At 39.5% G+C, this 23,652-nt stretch overlaps 1 protein-coding gene across 4 annotated transcripts; it reads left to right on the top strand.

Annotated features, from left to right (window-relative positions):
- Positions 1 to 762: 762 nt before the first annotated feature.
- Positions 763 to 22,677, top strand: VPS26A (VPS26 retromer complex component A). Of its 4 annotated transcripts, none has more exons than XM_020807957.3 (9): positions 763 to 961; positions 4,230 to 4,379; positions 8,673 to 8,748; positions 10,586 to 10,742; positions 11,550 to 11,714; positions 14,931 to 15,037; positions 16,738 to 16,806; positions 19,244 to 19,386; positions 21,049 to 22,677. In XM_020807957.3, the coding sequence occupies exons 1-9, from the start codon at positions 959 to 961 to the stop codon at positions 21,160 to 21,162; spliced, it is 984 nt and encodes a 327-aa protein (XP_020663616.1). In that variant the 5' UTR covers positions 763 to 958; the 3' UTR covers positions 21,163 to 22,677. The 4 variants fall into 4 exon arrangements, with proteins under 4 accessions (XP_020663616.1, XP_072851309.2, XP_072851308.2 ...); XM_072995208.2 differs by having other exon boundaries at positions 871 to 961; positions 8,660 to 8,748; XM_072995207.2 differs by lacking the exon at positions 763 to 961 and adding an exon at positions 1,500 to 1,849.
- The last annotated feature ends 975 nt before the right edge of the window (positions 22,678 to 23,652 follow it).

The following is a 23,652-nucleotide window of genomic DNA, read 5'->3' as shown; positions in this document are numbered from 1 at the left end:
GCTGGCTCTTCTAGGATGCATTGTGGGGAATTGAATGCCCAACTTCTGGCTCTACAATCATATATCTAACTCACCGAGCTATCCAGCCAGTAATGGTTCAATAATGCAGTATATTTTGGACTGATGCAGTTTCTCAGTTGTGTTGCCTTGAGCCCACAAAACTCTCTGGTGTCTTGTTTTCCCCCTTGCATCCATGCTATGAACGTCCAGAATACATTAAAATTTAGAGGAGAAAGCCACTGGTATGTGTGACTTTTTCTCGTGGTACCAGGATCACAACCATTGAGTTTAAGACATCTGCAGGTGAGGCGGAAAATCAAACATTGTCTTGATTCCTGTTTGATGGACCTGTATTAACATAAATTTTTTTTCTTGAGCCTGTTTGTTATACAACTTGAAGCTGCTAGCTGTAAAATGTAGTATGTGCACAATCCATATGAAATTTATGGATTCTACCAGAAATTCATAATTGAATCTAAGAACACCATTCATTTTGAGCGAATGTGCACATCGACCCATAAAAGTCACTTTTGTGGTCAAGTTAAACAACAGACCAAAGTATATATCCAAGGCGACAGCAGAAAAGAAGATAGTGCTGCTTTCAGCTCTACATAGACACATTTGAGAGAAAGACTCACTGAACTCTAGAATTCACTTCCACTAAACATTCCCAAAGATTCGTCCGAACACAGACAAAGCACACACCGCAGAAGACAGCTTAAGGGGGCGGAGCTACAGTTCCTACTTCATCTGTTCCCGCCGAGAGCATCGCCCTCTAGTGGCCCTGCCTCTCCACAACTCTTCCCTCCAGCCAACCAGTATCCTCTGCGCCACCCCGGGATGGAGCGTCACGTGCTAGGGGCGTGGCGTGAAGTGACGGCCTCTGAGGTCACATGACAGGGGCGCGGGCTAGGCTTTCTACAGTTGTTCGGGGAGGGGGGCCCGAGTCCGACCGACCATGGTAAGTGAGCTGCAGGCTTGTATAAGGCGGCCGTGGGGGGGGGGAGGACAGCGAGAACCGGGGCTGTCAATTTTTAATGCGCCGTGAGGTTGGGGAGGCCTGGGGAGGCGCCGTGTCTTATGAATGGCGCCGCCTTCCCACATCTTTCTTCCCCTCCTGAGGCGAGTCGGGCCTTGTGGGGCTGTAGGGTCTGAGGGGGACTTTGGCCTTTCCTACGGCCACGGTGGTCCCCTCAGCTTCTCCTTAGGCCCCTTGACTCTGCCTCTTTAGCCGAACCGTTTGTTCTCGCGCGCCGGGGGGGGAGGGGGCCCTCCTTCCTCTTTCCACGCGCTCCTTGGTGACGTTGGAAGGAGCGCGCGAGTAGCACGGAGACGTGTGTGTGTGTTGGGGGCTCCTAGGCCGGACCATTGCCGCCTTCTCGACCCCGCTGTCGCCCTTGAGGGGCCCTCGGGATTTCTCTGGGAGGGCGGGCGGGCAGACCTTCGGCCTGACGGGGTGGCTGTGTCAGGGTGGACGTCTGGGAAGAAACCTACCGGGGGTCACGGCCCTGGGTTGACTCTCTTGTCTTGCAGCCCGGGTCCCTGAATCTTGTTTCCCTCGGTGTGGCTGCTATTCTTGCATAAAAATGGTCCTCAGCATAGGCGCTCTTATTTCACATATTGGGGGACATGACGGCTGGGCGGAGTGAGTGGAACTAGGAAGTAGAACAAAAAGTTTTGCCTCTCCTTGGCACGTTTAAGGCTGGTCAGTTTTATTTGACATAATCTTTTGTGAAATGCAGCCCGTTTCATCAGATGTAAGGAACCTCGCCTTTTTTGGCAGGTTCTTATATGTTAGAGTGCCTGACAGATGTAATCGGGAGCAGTGAGAGAGACTGAAATGCAAAAGGTAGGAGCAGTGTTATTGCTAAAGACGTTTGGAGCCTTGCTAGTCAAAACTTCACTTCGACTTTGCTTCACAAATTCAGTTCTTCTTACATGAATTATTGTGAAATATTTCTAATTACCGCAGTCCTGAGGCATTTGCCAGTGCATGTTCATTGTTTGATTAAAATACTGCTGATGTGTTTTGCATATTTGTCAGTGGGAAGAGCTACTCCAGATCTTATATGGCAGACAGAGGTCTTAAGTATTACCAGATGCAGCCTATTCAGTACCATGTGCATTTTCAATTGACAATCACTGAGCTACTTTTGTTTTAATAACCAAAGTTGGTTTATTTCTTTTCAGTGCTGTTTGCTTTAATTCTGCCATTTGCTTTAGCTCATCAGAATCCTGGCAATGCCAAATCAGGTTTGGATATTTTCTCCATATCTTCTGCAGTGAAAAGAGATGCAAAGAGTTCCTTCTATTTTTTACTTTATCCTTATCCTTCTTGAGTACATCTTAAAAGCCTTTGTCCATCTCCTTAGACACTTTAATATTTCTGATTTGCATTTGATGAACTGCCTGTCACTTTAATATTTCTGATTTACATTTGATGAATTGCCTGCCAGCACTCCTGCATCAGTTGGTTCCTTATTTCAAATGTATGATGTGATTCTCTTCTTTTTTGATAAAATTTGGGGCATGGTGTTAACAGATTGTACCTCAAGAAATATAGGATAAATTGCTTATCCTATTGTATTTGTATTATTAGTATAGAATTAGTTTAGCTGTTTTGTCAATTGTGGCTCTGCATGCCAAAGTCAGAAATAACAAACCAATTGTATGGATTATGCTCAGTGGGATGCAACAGTTGCAACCATATATTCAATGTAGGATTTGAATATTTTCCGGAAAGAATTTTGTTATTGGAGATCAAAGTTGTTCATAAAAGCTCTATTGTAGTGAAACATAGCAAATGTTTTTCTATTCTACCATCAAATTGAGTTTGTTTTGTTTTAAATTGTGGTTTATTAAATGCTTTTAGGACTCCTTTGAAGTCTAGACTTCTATTGTATATATTGTTTAGATTATTAGCTTAGATTTTTGCAGATAGAATCAGAAAGCTTTGGTGTTTTTTGTTTTAAGTTTGAAATAAACCAAGTTGAGACAGAATGCTAGCAGGGATTCCTTCAAAATGCTTCCAGGCACTTAAACAGGATACAGGTGCACTGAGTTTTCATTCCTTCACGATTCTCTGTACAGTACTGACTATTTTACTGATTACATTGGGGCGAAATTAAGAAAACTGTTATTCCCAGCAAATAGGAGGAGTTAGACAAGGGAAGGAATGGGCCAGAAAACACATTAGTTGCACTCTATTGGAGCATTTGAAAGTATTGAAAAAATTTGCAGAGAATGACTTGGCATGCACTGAACATCAGGTACTGTTCCCCCCCCCCCCAGTCTCTGAAAGGTAGCTATTAACTTATTTAAGAGGCCCAAATCTGTCCCTAAGTAGTAGTGCTTTTCATAGATGGGGAGAAAAATGTGTGGATGAGCAGCATCTGTGACTATGGGAGAAGACAAAAAATATTTTTGTTGTTGTTGTAGATATGTCTTGGCCGTATTTCCCACTCGTTTAGAAAAGTAGCTCTAAAGCAAAGTATGTTGCTAAGTAGAATAACGATTTTATAAGCTGGTATTGTTTTGCTAGTCACAGTTAAAGCAGATCTGCTGAGTCAATTGCTGAATTGTAAGCAAACACTTAAGTCAATCCTGTAGTATATACAGATCTATCCTGATTGGAACCAGCAATTTGATAGTGGCTAGTTTGTATGGCAATATGACATTCTGAAAAGAGGGTGGGAAATCTCCCTTGAAAAGTAAGTGGGGAAAGGGCACTGGAAAATATTTTCCATTTCCCTGCAGACTTTCACATCTCCAATCTTAAATTATCTTTCTCTATTAGTAGAGTAGTATCATTGCATTAAATTCCTTATTTTAACATGTCTCTGTTTTGTAATTAGAAGTTTCTAAACGGAATGTTTTTTAAAAATATTTTAAAAGTATTTCTGGCGGATGTAATGTTTTGCAGTTTATGTGGAATAATATGCATGGTGGGCTCAAGCTGAAAAGTCAAAGTTAAGCCTGGTTTTATGCTCTGGCACAATCTTTGCTTTTCCAGAGGGCACCAGTTTCTAGTAGTGTTCTTCTGCCTCTCACTTCAACTTTCTTCTTCTTTTGCAAGTTTTGACAGACTTTATTAGCACAGGGAGCAATTGTAAAATGGGGCACAGAGCTTTCCCACTGTTACTTAGTTTCTGGTATTTGCCAGTACTTTGGGGTTGAAAAATTGTACTTGAGAAAAGTTTTTGTTTAGTCTAAATATGCTTCTATTTCAGAGTTTTCTTGGAGGCTTGTTTGGTCCTATTTGTGAGATTGATGTTGTTCTTAACGACGCAGAATCACGGAAAACAGCTGAAATCAAAACAGAAGATGGTAAAATTGAAAAACATTATCTATTCTATGATGGTGAATCTGTTTCAGGAAAGGTAAGCTTATTCCCTTCCTTGGAATCAGTTTTATAGAACCTGACAGTCAGAAACCCATGCTAGTGAGGCTAGAACAGTGTTCTGGTTATTTGATTTTATTTTCATCCTACAGTTGAACTAAAACCTATGTTTTAAATCTCTTTGTTACTGAAGTTGAATGGCCAAAGCAGTCTTTCCCAATGTTTGTTGTTTTGGACTTCAACTCCCATCAGTGTAAATCACCTTGTGCAGTAGTCTGGAATGCTGACAACTGTAGGAAGCAGCAGGACTAAAGAATGAACATAGTCACTTATTAAAGATTAACATATATGTCTCTCATTCTTTGTTCCTTAAAATTAGGTATCAGAGTATAATTTTTAGTTGTTAAGATGAACTCAAGAAGGGCATGTTGATCATGGATTTTAATAAAATGCATTCATGTGATTTAAGTAGTAAAAAGCTGATGTATTTTTTATTACTGTGATGCTTCTGACATGAACAAAGAAACAAAGGTGTAATTTGAATCTAAATAAGACTGTAAATACCATGGAAGGTGTTTATAGAGAGGATGATGAAATAGAAAAAGAGGGAGAAAATGAGGAAGAAGAACCTGCAAGCATCTGTATACTATACTTTCATATCTTTGGTGTGCTCAGCCTTTTGCCAGCTTCAGCAAATTGTCCAGCTGCATCCCTACCTAGATGACAGCTCCCTAGTAACATTTGTGTACCTACAAATAGTCTCAAAAATTGACTACTGCAGTGCACTCTATGTGGGGCTTCCCTTGAAGTTGATGTGGAAGCTTCAGGAGGTCCAGAATGTAGCAACTAGCTTGGTTGCTGGGTTGAGAAAATGTGACTATCACTCCAACTCTGGTCTTCCTGCACTGGTTATTGGTCTTCTTCCATGCCAGATTTAAGGTTTGGTTCTAACATATGAGGGAGTGCTAATAAGTATTGAGCCTTTCCCAGAAAAAAAGTGAGCTAGGAAGCTGTAACTGCCACACTATTCTACATATTTCCCCAGGAAGTCAATGCACTTGCGACATCTGTCCTGCAGCTTCTTAAGTCCCTCATTTGGGTGTAACCACTCATTTGCAGCATTAGTTGCCTCCAGAACACTCCCAAATTGTTGTCCCTTTATGTGTTTTGGAGTTTGGGGAACAGATAATAGTCAGAAGGAGCCAGGTCGGGAGAATAGGATGGATGGGGCATCACTTGAAAGCCTAAGGACGTCAGTTTTGATTGTCAGTTTTTCACCTGCAATGTGTGATGAGACGTTGTCATGGAACAGAATGAAACCTTTGGAGAGCTTTCCTCAATATTTTTCCTTGATGTTTTGCCTCAACTTCATCAATAAAGCACAGTAATATTTTGCATTGATGGTTGAACCCTGTTGGAGGTAGTCCACCAGCAGACTCCCTTCTTATCCCCAAAAACTGTTGCCATTTGCTTCTGCACCAACCTTTGCACTCGGAACTTCTTTGGCTTGGGGGGGAACCACTGTGCCTCCATTCCTTAGACTGTTCCTTTGTCTCAGGATCATAACAGTAGATCCATGTCTCATCACCAGTTACCAGTTTGCCCAGGAAATCTGACTCATTTCTTGCAAAATGTTCCAAAACAGCCACCGATGACTCCACACGGTTGCTCTTTTGTTCGGTTGTCAAAAGTTTGGGGATCCACTTTGCTGCCAGCTTTCTCATTTCCAGGTTGCTGCGGATAATGGCACCAACTCTCTCACATTATATTCTTAGATATATAGCAATACTTTTGGCTGATACAGTATTTGGCAGTCCTCCATGATCATGTCATGGATGGCTTTCACATTTGCAGGCACAGAGACAGAAACAGGCCTTCCACTGGTTTTCTCACTTTCAACACTGAAATGGTCAGTTTTAAAATTGATAACCCAATGTTTAACTATTGCATAGGAAGGGCCACTGTCACCCATAGTTTGTGACATTTCATTATGGATCTGCTTTGCACCTTTCCCTTGGAGAAACAGGAACTTGATTATGGTTCTATGCTCTTCCACATTGAACTTTTCTGGAGGTGCTGCCATGTTCACTTTGGACCAGAAAATGAAAGTTAAGTTAAAATCATAGGTAGTTGATTTTTTGCACCGTTGAATATAGACAAATTGGCCAATACACCCTGCAATTTATAGCTTCCTGGCTCAATTTTTTTCTGGGTAGAGCTCTATACTTATCAGCATCCCCTCATACAAAATCCTATGCAGCTTCAGACCTTGGTACTTGTCTGAAGATCTTCTACCACCCGCTCCCTTCTGACTCAGACCTCATGCCTTTGGTGCTGATACCCTGAGAAGCCTGGAAAATGACATCTGCAAACTGGGTTTCTCAGCAGTGGTGCCTTCTTTTTGGAACACTCTTGCACAGGAGAGCCCTCCCTTTGTGCATTCTAAAATCTATTAAAAACTGAGCTGTTCAGAGTACTACTGGGGAAGCTTTTTCCAAGTAGTTGAGATAGTGGAGAAAGGAAAAGAGGAATATTGTAATTTATTATTTGTATTGCTTGCTGCCACTTCTCTTACTGTCTTTTCTTTTTATTTGTGGCATTGTATAGTGTTTATATTAATTATATAATGTATGTTTTATATTTTTGTTGTACATCACCCAGAGTAGTGATTGGGTAGATGGGCAATATATAAATTGGAATGAATGAATAATTTAAATGAGGCTTTTCCCAGTGTGTACTATTATTACTTATGATTATTAGACCTACATCTTTTAATTGGTAGGATTAGAAGACAGTAGTTTTCTCAGTTATGAGAAATATGCTGACCTCCTTTTCCTTGCATTACATTTGATAGAAAAAGCATAGGGTGATTTTTGCTTCAAGTTGTGTGTTTAAAGATGCAATTGGGGAGAGTGTAACTGAAGTAGATTATGTTCATCTGAATATAGGATGTTGTATTGGTCATATCTCTAGTTTTTCTTGGTAGTGTTAGAATATGGATATATTTTTAATGACTGCTCTGGTTTGTGACTAATGTAGGACATGGCTACATTGCAGACTTTCAAATGGACATAAATAGAAATATTAATTTTACTTCACTTTATGAAATGCATTAACAGTTAGATGGATGGCTATTTTCTATTGAATAGAAAAGTACCATATTTTACCATGTATATGACCCCCCAATGTATAAACTGCCCCCCTATTTTTGACCCTTGATGGAGGTGGAGGAGCAGTTAATGGGCAACTGCTCCTCCACCTGTTTCCTGCTGCTGCTGTCTCTGCTGCCTGCCGGATTACCTCCTCCGGTGCTACTGCCAGGGCTCACATTGCCTAAGGTGATCGTGGGAGGAGGTGATCTGGAGGTGGTGGCAGCAGGAAGAGGCTCCTGAGTGCGTGTGAGTGCTTGTTTGCTTCTGCCTCTGCCTCCTCCTGCCTCCACCACCAGAGGAGACAAGGTGGCGGTCAGTCCCACTGGAGGTGGTGATCGGGCAGGCGGGGAAGGCAGCAGCAAGAGGCACCCGAGCATGTGTGAATGCTCCTTCGCCTCCGCCTCCTGCTGTGCCTCGGGGCCACCAGAGGGGACAAGCCGTGAGCTTTGGAAGAGGCAATTGGGCAGCAGCAGCGGCAGCAAGAGGCACGTGAGCGTGCACGCAACTGCTTCCTTCCATGTATAAAATGACACTTATTTTTTCCTCTAATTATTTTAAGGAAAAGTGTCATCTTATACACAGAAAAATATGGTATACCTTCTGTGAGACCATTAAGGAATTGTATCCAGGGGTCTGTGCTCTGCTTTACTACTGTACATTATCTTTTTCAAACATTAGACAGTCTTGAGGGGATGAACTCTCTGAAAATCTGCCTCATCCACCTGTTATCCTTAATATTCTGTCGCACACCCATTGAAAAACAGTTGTTTGACCAGTTTTTCTTTCTGTAGTCATAGCACTTTGCATCTTTGTTTTGTTTTGTAATTATTGCATAAAGAGGAATCAGGTGGGCTTGGGAGTGTGTTGGTTGAGCCCTCCAAGATGGGAGCAGTTTCCGACATAAAAGAAGATTGAATGTGATTTAGAAGAGATCAAAAGACCCTGTAGTCCAGTGTTGTAATGCTGAAATAAACGACATCTGTCACTGTTCTTAGTTTGTTCATTTTTCTTTGTTGCTTTTTATTGTTCTTAAACTGTTATAAGGTTTATTTTTTAGTTATACGTAATTAATGAAGAGCAGAGAGTAGAATATGAATTGTTCCATTAGAACCATTTCATTCCTTTTTCTAAAAATTATCTATATTGAGAGAAAGGCGAATTTCAACAGTTTTTTTTTTCAGGTCAACATAGTCTTTAAACAACATGGAAAGAGGCTAGAACATCAAGGGATTAGAATTGAATTCGTAGGACAAATTGGTGAGTTTCAGATTTGCTGTTGAATATTCAAAGGTATGAAGTATTGTTGTCATGTATGGAAATCATAATTTGCACTGCCCAGTTAGGACTACCTTGAGATAATTTAATTCATCATCATCATCAGGCAAATAACTAAATAAAAGAAAGAAGAAAGAAAGAGGCCAAAATGGTTGTTGTGGGTTTTTCGGGCTCTTTAGCCGTGTTCTGAAAGGAACTTAAAGACTAACTGCTATATTTTAATATGAGCTTTCATGGACAATTCCACTTCCTGAACAGTTGTCTGAAGAAGTGATTTGTCCATGAAAACTCATGTTAAAATATAGTAGTTGTTCTTTAAGGTGCTGCAATATTTTTATATTCTTTATTTTTTTGTTTTTCATTTGGTTTGCCTGATATGCTAGAACAGACTAACATGGCTGTCTGCTCTAAAACTACCATCCTCATCTTAGAACTGCAGAAAAAGTATATTAAGCATGGCCAATTTGAAATAGCACTTAAAATAGATACAGTGGGGTCTTGACTTGAGAACTTAATCCGTATTGGAAGGCGGTTCTCAAGTCAATAAGTTCTCAGGTCAAATCTGCATTTCCCATAGGAATGCATTGAAAACCATTTGATCCGTATCTGCTCTTTTCCGTCCATAGAAATTAATGGGAGGCTGCTATTCTGCCTTCAACCACTAGAGGGGGATATTTTGTTTCTTTTTTTCTTAGGTCAAGAAAGGTTCAGGGAAGGCAGGGAAAATACAGCCCAGGCAGTACAGTACCAGGCAGTCCGAAGACTGTCTCCCAATCCACTCTCTAAACGCTGGGAGGAGTGAGGAAGCAGACAGGCACCCTTTTCACTGGCCAACAGTTAACCGAAAGTTCAAATTTTGCACTTTCCCTGCCTCCCACGTGGGTTTTTTTCAGTTCTTAACTCAAATCTAAGTACTTAAGTCAAGTCAATATTTTCCTATGAGAGTGGTTCTTAAGTCAAAATGTTCTTAACTCAAGTTGTTCTTAAGTCAAGATCCCACTGTAATTGAAATAAAATCAGTTTTCTGTCTCGTATTCTATTAGGCAGCAGTTACTAACAGTCTTCACAGTAAGGACTTTATATTGCTATGTTGGTCTTAGAGACTGAAATGCAGTAAGTAAAAAAAGTAGCTAAATTGTGAAGTAACTTTTCTGAACTTATTTTTATTTTTCCTCTTCAAAAGGAGCTTTTTAAAGTACATGCTGTGTTCTGAACAGAAATTCAGCAAAATCTTCCTTATTGTAGCATGGGAAATCTAAAATTACGTACATTTCAAGAAAGATTCTGCTAGATTATCTCTTAAATGCTCAAGTTTGCTGCATTATTAGCCATGTTGTCTGTAAATAAAATATGTGGTTTCTAACCAAATTAATGATCTTTTAATCTCATATAAGACCTGATACTTAAGACCTGGCTCTTTAGGCAGGCTTTGCCTCCTGTCATCACTTGATTATTACTTTTCCCCATCTTGAACTATATTATTATTGTTGCTTTTTATTTTATTATACTGTTTTGTTCTACTTTTATTGTTAGCCACATGTGTCTAGATGGGCAGGGTATAAATTTAATAAATAAATAAATATATTGAAAGAGTACTGAATAAGTCATTTCACTAAAGAGTAAAAACACATTTATTTTTCAGATTATTTTTTATAAAACACTGTTACTTGCAGGTATTTTTGAATTTTGTACCTTCTCACCCCCTCCTTACTACTAGTAACAATTCATGTACATGTCCATTAAAAAGCTATTTTACCTTATTAAGGAAATTTTAATGTTAAATTTGCCTTTTTTCTGATTGTGTGCCTTAATTTTGTAGAACTTTTCAATGACAAGAGCAATACTCACGAATTTGTAAACCTAGTGAAAGAGCTGGCCTTACCTGGGGAATTAACACAAAGTAGAAGTTATGACTTTGAATTTATGCAAGTGGAGAAGCCATATGAATCTTACATTGGTGCCAATGTCAGATTGAGGTATGAAAACTGAAAAGCATTCTTCCCCTCTACCTACAGTTGACAGTTGTCTAATGTACTGGTAATTGAATATTGGTATGCATACATCTGTTTTAAAATAATGGGTTTAATCAAAGGTACCCTTCCATTTGTGGCATAGGGTTTGATCCAACAGAGGTTGCCACAGATAAAAGGGGAAAGAAGATTATTTTTGCTGACCAGTCCCTCATACTCCTTGAAAAAGCTGATCTAGAGGATGGAGGGACTACAATGGAGCAATATGCTGCAAAAATCAGTGATGGAAGACAACGTATTTCTGCCAAAACAACCTTCAGTAATTTTTAAAATACTATTAAAATAATAACAATATTGTTAAATTTCAGAAATAGAAAGATAAAATATGATACAATAGAAAAATTAAAACTAGGATAATTTAGACTTTGCATACCACAACTGTGATCTCAGAAAGTATAAATGGAAGATATTAAGAAACTTCAGTAGGCAGCCTGTGTTGCCAAATACTTCTGAAAGATTGTGATAAAGCCACCATGAGAATTAAATTCGGACTAGTGGTATACTCTATTATTGTGGTTGTGGTTGTTATTAAATATCACTAGCCCCTATTTAATTCTCATGGTGATTTTGCAACAGAAGTAACTAGAATTGTGAGCTAATTAATTTTAAAAATTCAATGAATGCAACTTAAGAACCTTGATAATATGTAGTCTTCTGGTGTGAATGTAATTTTGGTAAAGATTGCTACCTTGGCAGATCTAACTGTGAATGTAAACAATTCTGTGCATATAAAAGAATTTCTTCCTTTTATAGGTATTTCCTTAAAGTGACAATAGTAAGAAGATTGTCAGACTTGATAAAAGAGTATGACCTCATTGTTCACCAGCTTGCAACATACCCAGATGTTAACAACTCTATTAAAATGGAAGTGGGCATTGAAGATTGCCTGCACATAGAATTTGAATACAATAAATCCAAGTACGTATGACTTTGAAAAAGTTAACCAAATGGCCATAAAAGGAAAAAGAGCAAAGATCTTTTTAGTGAAAACTGCAGAATACCTACCAGTGACCAGTAATTTTACTAATGCGTTGAACGTATAGACCTGTGGGTTTCCCCCAAAGTTGTTATAATTCAGAAAGATCCTTTAAAAAGTAACCAGAGTACCAAGTCAAACACTAGCACAGCAAGATGTAGGCTACACAAGCACGTTTCCCCCAATGTGCTAGTCAGTTTGTTCCTTGCCGGGCTTTCACCTGGAGAACATTTAGAGACCGTTGTCCCATATGCACAGCCTCAGACTCGCCATGATTATCTCAGGGTTTTACAGCTCTTTTTACTGTACATCCACAGGTTTGGGAATACATTCAAGCTTGGCTTTTTCTTTTGGACAGAGATGATGGCTGTGCTTAGGAGTATTTTTGTACAGTTTAGGTGGGATGGTGACTTGAATCCATAGTTTCGGAAGGACAACTTGCTTGAAGTCACACACAGACCTTCGTTAAACAGTATCTAATTTCTGTATTGGACTATTTGTGGAGCTACCTTTGCAAAAGGTTCAAAGCTTTCAGTTGATCAAAAGTCCTGTGGCTAAAGTATGATGTTGGCCTTTTAAAAATTTTTGGATAATGTGACTTAATGTATAGTGGTGCCTCGCTAGACAGTTACCCCATATGACAGTTTTTTCGCTAGACATTGACTTTTTGAGATTGCTATAGCAATTTTGCAAAACAGTGATTCCTGTAGGGGAATTTTGCTGTACAATGTTTGGTCCCTGCTTCGCAAACTGATTTTCGCTAGACAACGATTTTGACAGCTCCCTCCGCACTTGCAAAATGTGTGTTTTCGGGACCTAAGCTTCCCAAGACAGCTATTTAAACAGCTGATCGGCGGTTCGCAAAGCAGCTTTCCTATGGCCAATCTTCGCTAGACAACGACAATTCTTCCCCATTGGAATGCATTAAACAGGTTTCAGTGCATTCCAATGGGGCAATGCTTTTCCCTAGACAATGATTTCGCTAAACAGTGATTTCAGTGGAATGGATTGTCATTGTCTAGCGAGGCACCACTGTATTACAAAAATTCCATTGTCTTCTGATCTGCTTCTCAGCACAATTTAAAGTGCTAGTCATTATGTTTAAAGCTCTAAATCAGGTGGCAATCTCAAGAGATATGAGGGCCACACATACCCATCCCTGGACCTCAGGGGGTTGCTTCTGTGTCCCCAGCCTCCTTCCTTTCTTTCTTTCTTTCTTTCTTTCTTTCTTTCTTTCTTTCTTTCTTTCTTTCTTTCTTTCTTTCTTTCTTTCTTTCTTTCTTTCTTTCTTTCTTTCTTTCTTTCTTTCTTTCTTTCTTTCTTTCTTTCTTTCTTTTTCTTTCTTTCTTATTTATTTGTTTATTTATTTATTTATTTATGAAATGGAATAACAGAGTCACATTGCGTCTCCTTGTGGTCACTTTTTTGGTAATTTGGGGTGCTTGGGCCCCCATAAAACATGTCAAAGTTGCCCCTATAAAGATCAAAATAGGATTTTCTGTGCCGTTTCCCCCTTCATTTTACATTTTTTATTGGGGTTTGGGATGCTGGGGGCACATTTGGGCCCTTGGGGTTGTCACCCATCCCTGCTCTAAATGGAGTAAGTTAAATCTTACTCTGAAGGAGGGTATAAAAACAGCATTTCACATGTGTGCTCATGTACAGTGGTGCCTCGCATAGCGAGGTTAATCCGTTCCGGATTAACCTTCGCTATGCTGAAGCATCGCTGAACGGGGCAGGGATTTCCATTGGAACGCATTAAACATCGTTTAATGCGTTCCAAATGGGCCAAATACTCACTGTTCAGCGATGCTTCAGGATGGCCGGCAGCCATTTTCGCGCCCTCGCCTCGCTTAACGAGGGCGCAAAAACGCTGCGCGCGGCCATTTTGGGCCACTTCCAGGCTTCCGGTGGCCATTTTGGCTGCCGAACAGCTGATCGTCGGGGTTCGTTTTGCGAAGATCGGTAAGCGAAACGCTTACCGGTCTTCGCAAAGCGAATTTTGCCCCATTAAAAAAAAGTTGAGCGATCGCATTAGCGATCCGAAAAAACGGATCGCTATGCGATTTCATCATTATACGGTGCGCTCGTTAAGCGAGGCACCACTGTAATTGGGATGGACTTTTCCTATGTCTCTCCATTGTTGGAAGTTCAGATGATCTGTTTGTACCAGGAGGCTTTCTTGCTAGTTGTGCTCAGATATTGGAACTCTTTGTTTTGGGTGACCCAGTTAGCCTCACTGGAAAATTGGGGTATATGTCTTTCGCCAGCACACGACTCTTTGCAGCAGCTAGCTAAGCAGAGGAAAAGGGACCCCTGCCTGATCTGATGGCATCAGTATATGACCCCATTTGTGTATGCTATTTGCATATTCAGTGAAATTGTAAAGGATGGAGTCACATTGCCAATAAGTGTGTTTCAGGAAGTTTAGAGATGTCTTTACAGTGGCTTTTGAAGACTTAATGTTTGTACAATAAATACTTTTGAGCTGGAAACCTTCAATAGTAAGATTTTTTTTGAGTGATTCAAGTACAGTGGGGTCTTGACTTGAGAACTTAATCCATATTGGAAGGCGGTTCTCAAGTCAAAGCGTTCTCAGGTCAAATCTGCATTTCCCATAGGAATGTATTGAGAACCATTTGATCCGTATCTGCTCTTTTCCGTCCATAGAAACTAATGGGAAGCTGCTATTCTGCCTTCAACCACTAGAAGGGGATATTTTGTTTCTTTTTTTCTTAGGTCAAGAAAGGTTCAGGGAAGGCAGGGAAAATACAGTCCAGGCAGTACAGTACCAGGCAGTCTGAAGACTGTCTCCCAATCCACTCTCTAAACGCTGGGAGGAGTGAGGGAGCAGACAGGCACCCTTTTCACTGGCCAACAGTTAACTGAAAGTTCACATTTTGCACTTCCCCTGCCTCCCACGTGGGTTTTTTTCAGTTCTTAACTCAAATCTAAGTATGTAAGTCAAGTCAATATTTTCCTATGAGAGTGGTTCTTAAGTCAAAATGTTCTTAACGCAAGCCGTTCTTAAGTCAAGACCCCACTGTAATCTAGTTCAATAGAGAATAAAGTTAACAGAGACACGCTATATAATTCCATAAACTAGTTCAGTATGCACAAATTCTACATTTTTACAAGTTTTCTTCCTTTGTCTTAAGGTATCATTTAAAGGATGTGATTGTTGGGAAAATTTACTTCCTCTTAGTCAGAATAAAAATTCAACACATGGAATTACAGTTGATCAAAAAAGAGATCACTGGAATTGGTAAGATTCACAAGAAGGAGTGTGTTTATTTGATAAATAATTTGACTTTTAATTTGATGCTGCCTAGATTTAGATCAGTGGTTCTTAATGTGGGCAATAATGCCCCCCAGGGGGCAATTTCATTTTTCAGGGGGGCGGTAGAATGAAAAGGGGCGGTGTGGGGGCGCTGGAGCAGAAGGGGGGCGGTAGGGGGGCGCTGGAGCAAGCCAAACCTGTTAAGATGACTGCAGCCTTTTTACAGTGTGCATGAATATATATTTTTCTCCAATCTTAATTTAGTTTCAGAGTTTTCATCTTGAAATTTTTAGTTCCTGCATTGTGGTTTGTTTTTATGCGCTTTTTATATTTCTTTTTGCATCTTAAAATTCGCTTGCAACTAAATCATTAAATGTTACTTTTTTGGGGCATTTCATTTTCTTGGAATTGAATTTTGTTCTCAGGGGTCATTGGATTTAAGTGTAATTAATAAATAGATAGATAGATAGATAGATAGATAGATAGATAGATAGATAGATAGATAGATAGATAGATAGATAGATAGATAGATAGATAGATAGATAGATAGATAGATAGATAGATAGATATCATCGCCGCGGGGAGGGGGCGATGATAACTTCCTCAATGGCTCAAGGGGGCGTTTCTTTCAAAAAGGTTAAGAAACACTGATTTAGATGATTTAGATTTTAAAAGATTTTATAATATGGTGTGGAATGGAATTATGTATGTGAAGGATATCAGAGTCTCTGATAAACGATTGTAACTTTAAAATTAAATGCCAATAGTTCCAGTACTGATTTGCATATTGCAATTACCTTCTTCAAAATGGCCTATGAATTGGTTCTTTGAGCCCTTTCCATTGTATTGCCATGTATGTGATAATTAACAATGATGAAGCCATTTTGCTGCTTTTGAATTTACAAAAGAAATGGAAGATTTTCCTGTACATTAGTTTAATAATTTGAAATATGCCAAAATGAGAGAATTAACATGGCATAGAGGTTCCTGGTGGTGGATATTTGTAAACTAGTGTATTATCTTTGAATGGAAGGCTGGGTGACATGTCTTTGTTTTAATAGATTGATGTATAGAAAATACTGTTTGGCTCTGATTTGCAGCTTTAACACAATTCTAGATTGTCCTGGTGCTCCATTTAGTATATAATGAAAGTTACAAATATCATATTGGGTGTTATTAATAAGAAGATTGCCCTGAACAGTTAGGAAGAAATTGTGTTGAATGCAGCTTTAAAAGCATATGGAAATGGGCTGGTAGAAGAAAACGTCCATGTCTCTTTCTCTCCATGCCTGTTTTTCCAGTTTCCTGAAAATCCCACAAAAGAACTTGGAGCCTTCTTTGAGATGGGTAGGCTTTTGGTTGGGATAGGAAAGAAGAAGCCCTCCAGTTTAGGAGCAGATACCTTCCATGTATAACTGTTTGTGTAGCATTTCTGGGAAGCAGTAGCTAGTGAGGCAGTAAAAAGTCAGCTTTCTTTCATCCAGTTTCACCTGTTTGTCCCTGGATAGACGCCATTATTTTGTGATTATTTCTGTTGTAAAATAGTTAACATTGTTCATTTAAAACATAACTGTTGTAGACTTTTGAGCTATAGTAATTATGTTCACTTATAAATGGAAAATGAAATGAAGATAAAACAGTTGCATGAAAGAACCAGATAAACTGCCTGATAATTATTTGACCAGGGCCCAGTACCACAACAGAGACAGAAACGATTGCAAAATACGAAATAATGGATGGTGCACCAGTTAAAGGTGAGTCAGTGCATGTCAGCATTAGTGAAGTCTTTGATGTTAGCTGTTATTTTAAAATAAACCTTTTGTGCAGTCCTTGTGTATTCTTTAAATGGGTGCAAATTAGAGTCTAAAGCACCAAGCAATACTGCCTTTTTCTCTTAAATAAAGGGTTTATAATCCAGGTCTGCTTATAGTCTACAGCAGGGGTCCCCAACCCCCAGTCTGCGGCCCGGTGCTAGTCTGTGGCCATGGCAGGACTGGGCCGTGGAGACAGATCTCCCACCTCCCGCGCACACTCCCCACACGCACCCCACCTGCATGCATGTGCACCTTGCCCCTCCAAGCATGCACGTTAGTGCACCCTGCCCCTTCACAAGTGTGCTCCTTGCATACGCGCCCCTCCGCGAGTGCACCCTGCCCCTCCACGCATGCACATTAGCGTGACCCTCCTCTCTGTGAGTATGGGGGGTGTCCTGTCCCCCCGCGCACAGGCCCTACTCCCCCAACCAGTCCACGATTTAGAAAAGGTGGGGGGCCACTGGTCTACAGCATGGTGTAATTGGATGTAGATGTATTTTTATTTATTTATTTATTGTATTTATGCCCTGCCTATCTAGTCATTTCGACCACTCTAGGCGGCTTACAACATAAGGATAAGTTCTTAAAAAAATTATAACAATTAATTAATTAAATGATTCTATAAGATGGGAAAAATAAAAATAAATCAAATAAAGAGAAAAAAAAGGAAAGAGGACAGGATTTAACTGGAAGGGAAGGCCTGCCTATACATCCATGTTTTTAGTTGGTTCTTATCTGTATCTGCCAAGGCCTAGATTGAGAACGTGACATAAAGTGCACATATGATTTTTGTGTGTGTTCCATACCCTCTTGCTAGTTCTGAGTCTTTTAAGCTTCTTCATTGTCTCCAATCTGCCCCCTCTTCCTCCCTCCTTTTTGGAGGGGATGCCACAGGCAGGAGCCAGTGTTGCGCTTTGGAATGAAGTGGGTAATGAAGAAGAAAGCAGTGAGACCATGTGCTGGCCAAAGAAAACCAGGAGTAAGAGCAAAATGGAGGCGACTCTGTATATGGGTGCTTCTCCTAAAGAGAACCAGGTGGCTGGCTGGCAGTAGTAGTGAAAGGGCAGTAGAGCTTTATTTTGTGTGTGTATATGTGATTCCAGAATATAGAGTGTGATCCACATGTTTGGCTTATGTTAGTGGCAACAACTTTTATCTCTGGACCTTATTCATGTTGCAAGTAGTGACAGGCACGAACCTTGGTTCTGAGGTTTATTCTAATTTGTTGGACTGGCACCACTCCCCAAGTTGGCTTCCCTGCTCACCAGCCAGCACTTATTGCTCTCCTCCTCCTCCACTTCCTCCTCCTTGGGTGTTCAGCCAGTCCCAGCAGGAGCACATCCTTTTCTCCTCCACCCCCTCTAACAGCCGCCCACTCAAAGGTAGGGCTGTAAGAATTCCTGCCCCGCTTCCTTGTCTGAGTGGACAGCTGCTGGAAGTGGTGGCAGAGGATAGCATATACTCTTGCTGGGACTCGTCGAATGCCTGAAGAGGAACCAGCTGGGGTGTGAGGGAGGGAAAAGCATGGCATCTGCAGTGCAGATCCAACACATTGGCACAAACCTTCAAACCAAGGTTTGTGCCCATCTCTAGTTGCAAGTGGAGGGAACCTTTCTTGCCCATCTAGCCAGCTTCTGTGGCAGAATGGAGTGGCTGAAAATAGATTATCTTTCCTGACTGTTTAGGAGGGTTTCCCCCCTCCTCTATGTAGACTTACCGTATTTTCCATGTATAAGACTATACTTTTGTCTAAAATATTTAGACTAAAAATTGGGGGTTGTCTTATACACGGAAGTAATCTAAGGAGAGAAAAAAACAAGTGGAGGGGAAAGCAGGGATCAAAGTGATCCTGCAGTGCTTTGATCTCTTTCCCCTGACACTTGCTAAGCCCCACTTAGATTTCTTAATTTTGGGTTAGAAAAGTGGGGGGCGTCTTATACACAGAAAAATACGGAAGGTTTGTACTCAGGTCACGATCCATATGACCCACAGTCCACATATGACCCACAGTCATAGGTGAGATTAACCATTTAATTGTTTTCCTTCTTCGACACTGCTGCCATAAAAACTAAAATTGTTGATTAAAATTCTTACAAATTGAAAGTTCAGATCTGGTATGAACAGTTTAAAAACATATTTCCTTCCTTCTTTAAACTGTTCTTCACCCAGGCCTCCAAGCTGCTTTCTGAAATTTGGTGGCACTTAAGAATTTGACAAAAGAAAATAAAAGAAAAACATATACAGAATTTCCACACAACTTGCTTAATAGAAGGACTTCTAAGTGCTGCCAAACCATTCAGTGTTGGGAGCTGCTGTAACATGTGAAGCATTTATTTTTTCAGTAAAATTAACTTTGCCTCCCTTTTTTAAATTTAAGGTGAATCTATACCCATAAGACTCTTCTTGGCAGGCTATGATCCTACTCCTACAATGAGGGATGTGAATAAAAAGTTCTCAGTAAGATACTTCTTGAACCTGGTGTTAGTTGATGAGGAAGACAGACGGTACTTCAAGCAACAGGTATAACAATCTACAAAGCAAAATAGTTTTTATCAGATGGACTTACTTTTATTGTACTTTCTGTTAAATATTAAAAATATTAAAAATATTAAAATCAACTACCAATAAAGTTGGATTCCAAACAGTAAAACAAATCCCACTGACGTAGCAGCAATAATCATATCAGAACAACATCAATGCAGACTATCACCTGCTAAGATGGATTTTATTTAAATCGAATTGAATTTAAATCATGATTATAAATCCATTTTAAAAAATCATTTTTATACCCTGTCTGAACACTAAATTGGATTTCTGCAAAATGTTGACTTGCCATGAAGAAGGCATGTATTGATGTGTGTAGCCTGTACACACCCACTTGACTGTTTCCTCATTCAGATTTGTGCTTCCTGAGTTACTCTCTTGAAAAAGCAGGGTTATAAACTAGGTTTGTTCCTTACCTTACAAAAAATGAAAGGAAGGATCAGACCTCTATCTGCTATTATATACAGAAACAGCTGTACAGAATTAAGTTAAAACATTAGAATTGTTGTATGTGTAGCTAATTCAGTATGCTAATATCTCCTGCGAAATTGCTAATTGACTTTGAACATGTTGAGAACATATTCAAGGTCTGCCCACAAATTTTTTGAGCACTGACCTGATCAACTTATGTCTAGAAATATGTTTGGCTGCTGTGTTCAACTGTGGATTATTTTCTGAGTAGTATCTTTTGTATTTTTGGACTTCAGACCCTGGAATTCTCTAGGAATTGCTCAGGCAGAACTCTGGCAGGTGCAGCTCAGAAATATATATCTGCAGACCAGTTTTCCAGTTATTTACTTATCTTGCTCCCTTGTCCTGCTTGTTCCTACTTTTAAAAACTAGGCAGCTTGTGTTTGTTGTGAATGATGCTATCTGGGAGTTGCAAATCTTCCAGGGAGGCGTTATTCTTTGGGAGGTACCAGCAATAGCAATTCCCAGCGTCCTCCATGCCAAGGAGGGCGCACTCCCACTAGTTGGTCAACCACCTTGCTGCTCTATCACCAGCCAGTGGGGATGGATCTTCTAGGATTGGAGAAGGCTGAGATTGTAGTCTTACTGCCTATTAGGCAAGCAAGAGAATTCTGGAAAATGGGGGGGGGGGGGTTTGCAGCCCAAAACAATTAAAACTAGTGTTACGATTATAGTTCTTGTACTTGTTTTAACCTACCTTGAATTTACACTGAGAAGAGTGATTTGGTGCATATGCTTGTTACCTTGCATATATTTGATAGAAAATTAGAATAACAATCTGCAAGCAAGGAAAAAGGGTTCAGATTAATCAAATAGAAGTTTGTGCAAAAAAATTAATTATTTTAAATCAATTTGTAATACTCTGTTTTCCTGAGAACAAGCCCTAGTATGATTTTTCAGGATGCTCGCAATATAAGCTCTACCCCCCAAAATAAGCCCTAGTTAATTGAAACTCTGCCCTCCACCATTGTGCAGCAACCAGAAGATGACGTGACTGTAAAATAAAACATCCCCTGAAAATAAGCCCTAATGTGGTTTTTGGAGCAAAAATTAATATAAGACCCTGTCTTATTTTTGGGGAAAAGAAAAGCTGCTTAGGTATGCAATATATTGGTCTGCTCAGCTGTTAAGTTTCTAAATTTTGTGTATTTTTCCATCCTTTAATAGGAGATAATACTTTGGAGAAAAGCTCCTGAGAAACTGAGGAAACAACGAACAAATTTCCATCAGCGGTTTGAAAGTCCAGAACCACAGGCATCTGCAGAGCAGCCTGAAATGTGAACTAAAGGTGAAAGAACTGTTGATAGATCAGCAGGTTAACGGTGGCACCAGCCTGTAGAGAAGAAGGCCAAATCTTGCATTACAACAGTCTTCCTCATCTTACAGTGCTGCTTTTCCCACACTACTAAAACATTCTTCTAGTAAACATTCAAATGTGTACATACATTTAAAACAAGTGCTTTCTCAAACACTGGAACTTTCTTAAGCTATTTTATACTGCACATTTTACTTTTTTTGTCTGATGTGATGCACTCAGATATACATAATGCTTACAGTGTCTAGTTATGTGTTTTCATGCATGTAGGCTGGTGCATTTAAGTTTAGCTTATCATTGATTAAAGCATTTCTTCCTATACTACATTTCATATCATATCTCCTCACTGTCTCTTACCTGTACTGGAAATCCATTGTCTCAAAAGTAAACATTAAAGGATAGAAATGGGACTGCCCCCTGAAAATACACCTGATCTTGCCATGAAGAGGTAGGTGACGTGTACAAAATGTTAGAGGTCTGAGACCATAATCTGGTTTTCTCACTGCTTCTCTCCCTGAAAAATATGTATAGACAAACTTCTTTCTAAAATTGTTTTTAAGAGAGGTAGCTGTCTTCTAATTTTTCTTTTTAATAAATCTATTCTAATGCTTCTCTTATCAGGTTCTATCATATGCCCTATGCTAAAATACAGAATCCTTTCATTTAATCCTGTTTCAGTGGAGGGGTGTATGTGATTGTGATTGAAATAAGTTTTAATACCACTTTTACTGATGTTATTGACATGGGTCACATGCACACAAATCTCTTTGCACTCAAATGCAACTTTCACTGTTGTCCTTTCCAGTATTCCCAAATATAATAAAACATTATTTCCCACTCTGATCTTGTATAATAAAACATGGGCTTATGGAAAGATAAATGGGTGGAAACTGTCTCAATTCAAATAAGTTTTGGAAGTCTGTGTAGCAAAACATCTGATAATTTTTAAATTTTGTTAATTCATCGTCTTTAGACAAACCTTGTTAGCTTCCATCTGTCCACAATTAAGTATGTAGTTTTCAGAAACACACTGTTTTGGGCACAACACGGAACCTGCTGAATAGAAAGCTACTCACATTTATAGTTCACTTGGCCTACTTACCAAGAATGTTTCTTAACTTCAGTGCAAGTGTTATTGGTTACCTTACTTTATGGGTAAGAAAAATCACTAAATTATACATCCGTAAGAACTGTTTTATTACTATGGCACTTTGATAAAGCAGACAGACATGCTGCGTGCTGGGATATTTCTCTTAATGTGGATGCCTGTGATGGAGAACTCCCTCATGTAAGTGCCTGTTCAGAATTTCAAACAAAAAAATGCCAAATATTTTCATGGACACTTGCATATTGTGATCTGAAAACTTCCAAGTAATTTTGAAAAATGATTGTATTTAACCAGCCTCAAATTGTGCAACTATGTAAAATAGACATAATGAACTGCTATTTGAATTATTAAAAATAACTGTATTCTCACTAAACTACTTGATTGTCTTTAATTGTACATTCTTTTAATGTGTTTGTCGCTTTAAGACTCTAGATTTAAGTAAATATTCTGAAGTCGGATTTGAGTTCAGAATAGAGATTATTTAGCATGGAAGGAGAACATTTTTTTAATCTGGTAGAACTAAATCTTCCAGCAGTACAGAATAATAAACAGATAATTCTTCTTTGTGTCTAATATCTTTAAACCATTACCACATTACAATTAGCTAGCAAATATATTGCTTTAGGATGTCACTAATACAGTGGGCCCTTGACTTCCGAATGGCCCTAGTTGCAAACGTTTCAGGTTACGAACCCAATCTCATAGGAAACTATAGACCCTACTTGCGAATGTGGAATCAAGTTACGAACAAAAAAGGGGGAAAATTCTGCCCCTAGTGGTAGGAACAGATTAAGCAGCTTTTCATTAGTTCCTATGGGAACTAATGAATCGACTTGCGAACCGCCCCTCAATTTAAGAACCAAAAACAGCCGGAACGGATTAAATGGTTTTCAGTGCATTCCTATGGGAAATGCTGATTCGAGTTACGAACCTTCCAGGTTCCGAACAGACTTCCGGAACGGATTAAGTTCATAAGTTGAGGGCCCACTGTACCATATAGGGTGCTGTAATGGATTTCTGATTAATGTTTCAAATCTGATTTGACTAAACCTAAGAATTTTTGAAATCCTATTTAACCCTCAGTGATTATATCCTAAGACATTAACTTGGAACAACAAGACTTGGATTAAGTAAGTTGTGGAGTATTTTCTAGTCCCATGGAAATTCCACTGTTCAAATGTTAGCAAAGGGATTAGGGTTTAATATACTGTACACATTATACATTTACTGAGCCTGCTAAGAATTCCAACAGTCCTCACCCTAAATGGGGGCAGCCTAGTGATAATCAGATATGTTACTTCTGCTTGATTTGCTCACAAATGGTGTGGGACTTTCTTGTCCTAGTACA

This window comes from Pogona vitticeps, chromosome 3 (assembly GCF_051106095.1).
Source record: "Pogona vitticeps strain Pit_001003342236 chromosome 3, PviZW2.1, whole genome shotgun sequence".
Lineage (NCBI taxonomy): Eukaryota > Metazoa > Chordata > Lepidosauria > Squamata > Agamidae > Pogona > Pogona vitticeps.
This window is presented reverse-complemented; position numbering and strand designations above follow the sequence as displayed.

Excerpts from the sequence above, each read along its gene's own strand:
- VPS26A (XM_072995207.2), top strand. Across the intron at positions 15,038-16,737 it reads AAAAGAGATCACTGGAATTG|GGCCCAGTACCACAACAGAG; the intron begins GTAAGATTCACA and ends TTATTTGACCAG. Across the intron at positions 19,387-21,048 it reads GACGGTACTTCAAGCAACAG|GAGATAATACTTTGGAGAAA; the intron begins GTATAACAATCT and ends ATCCTTTAATAG.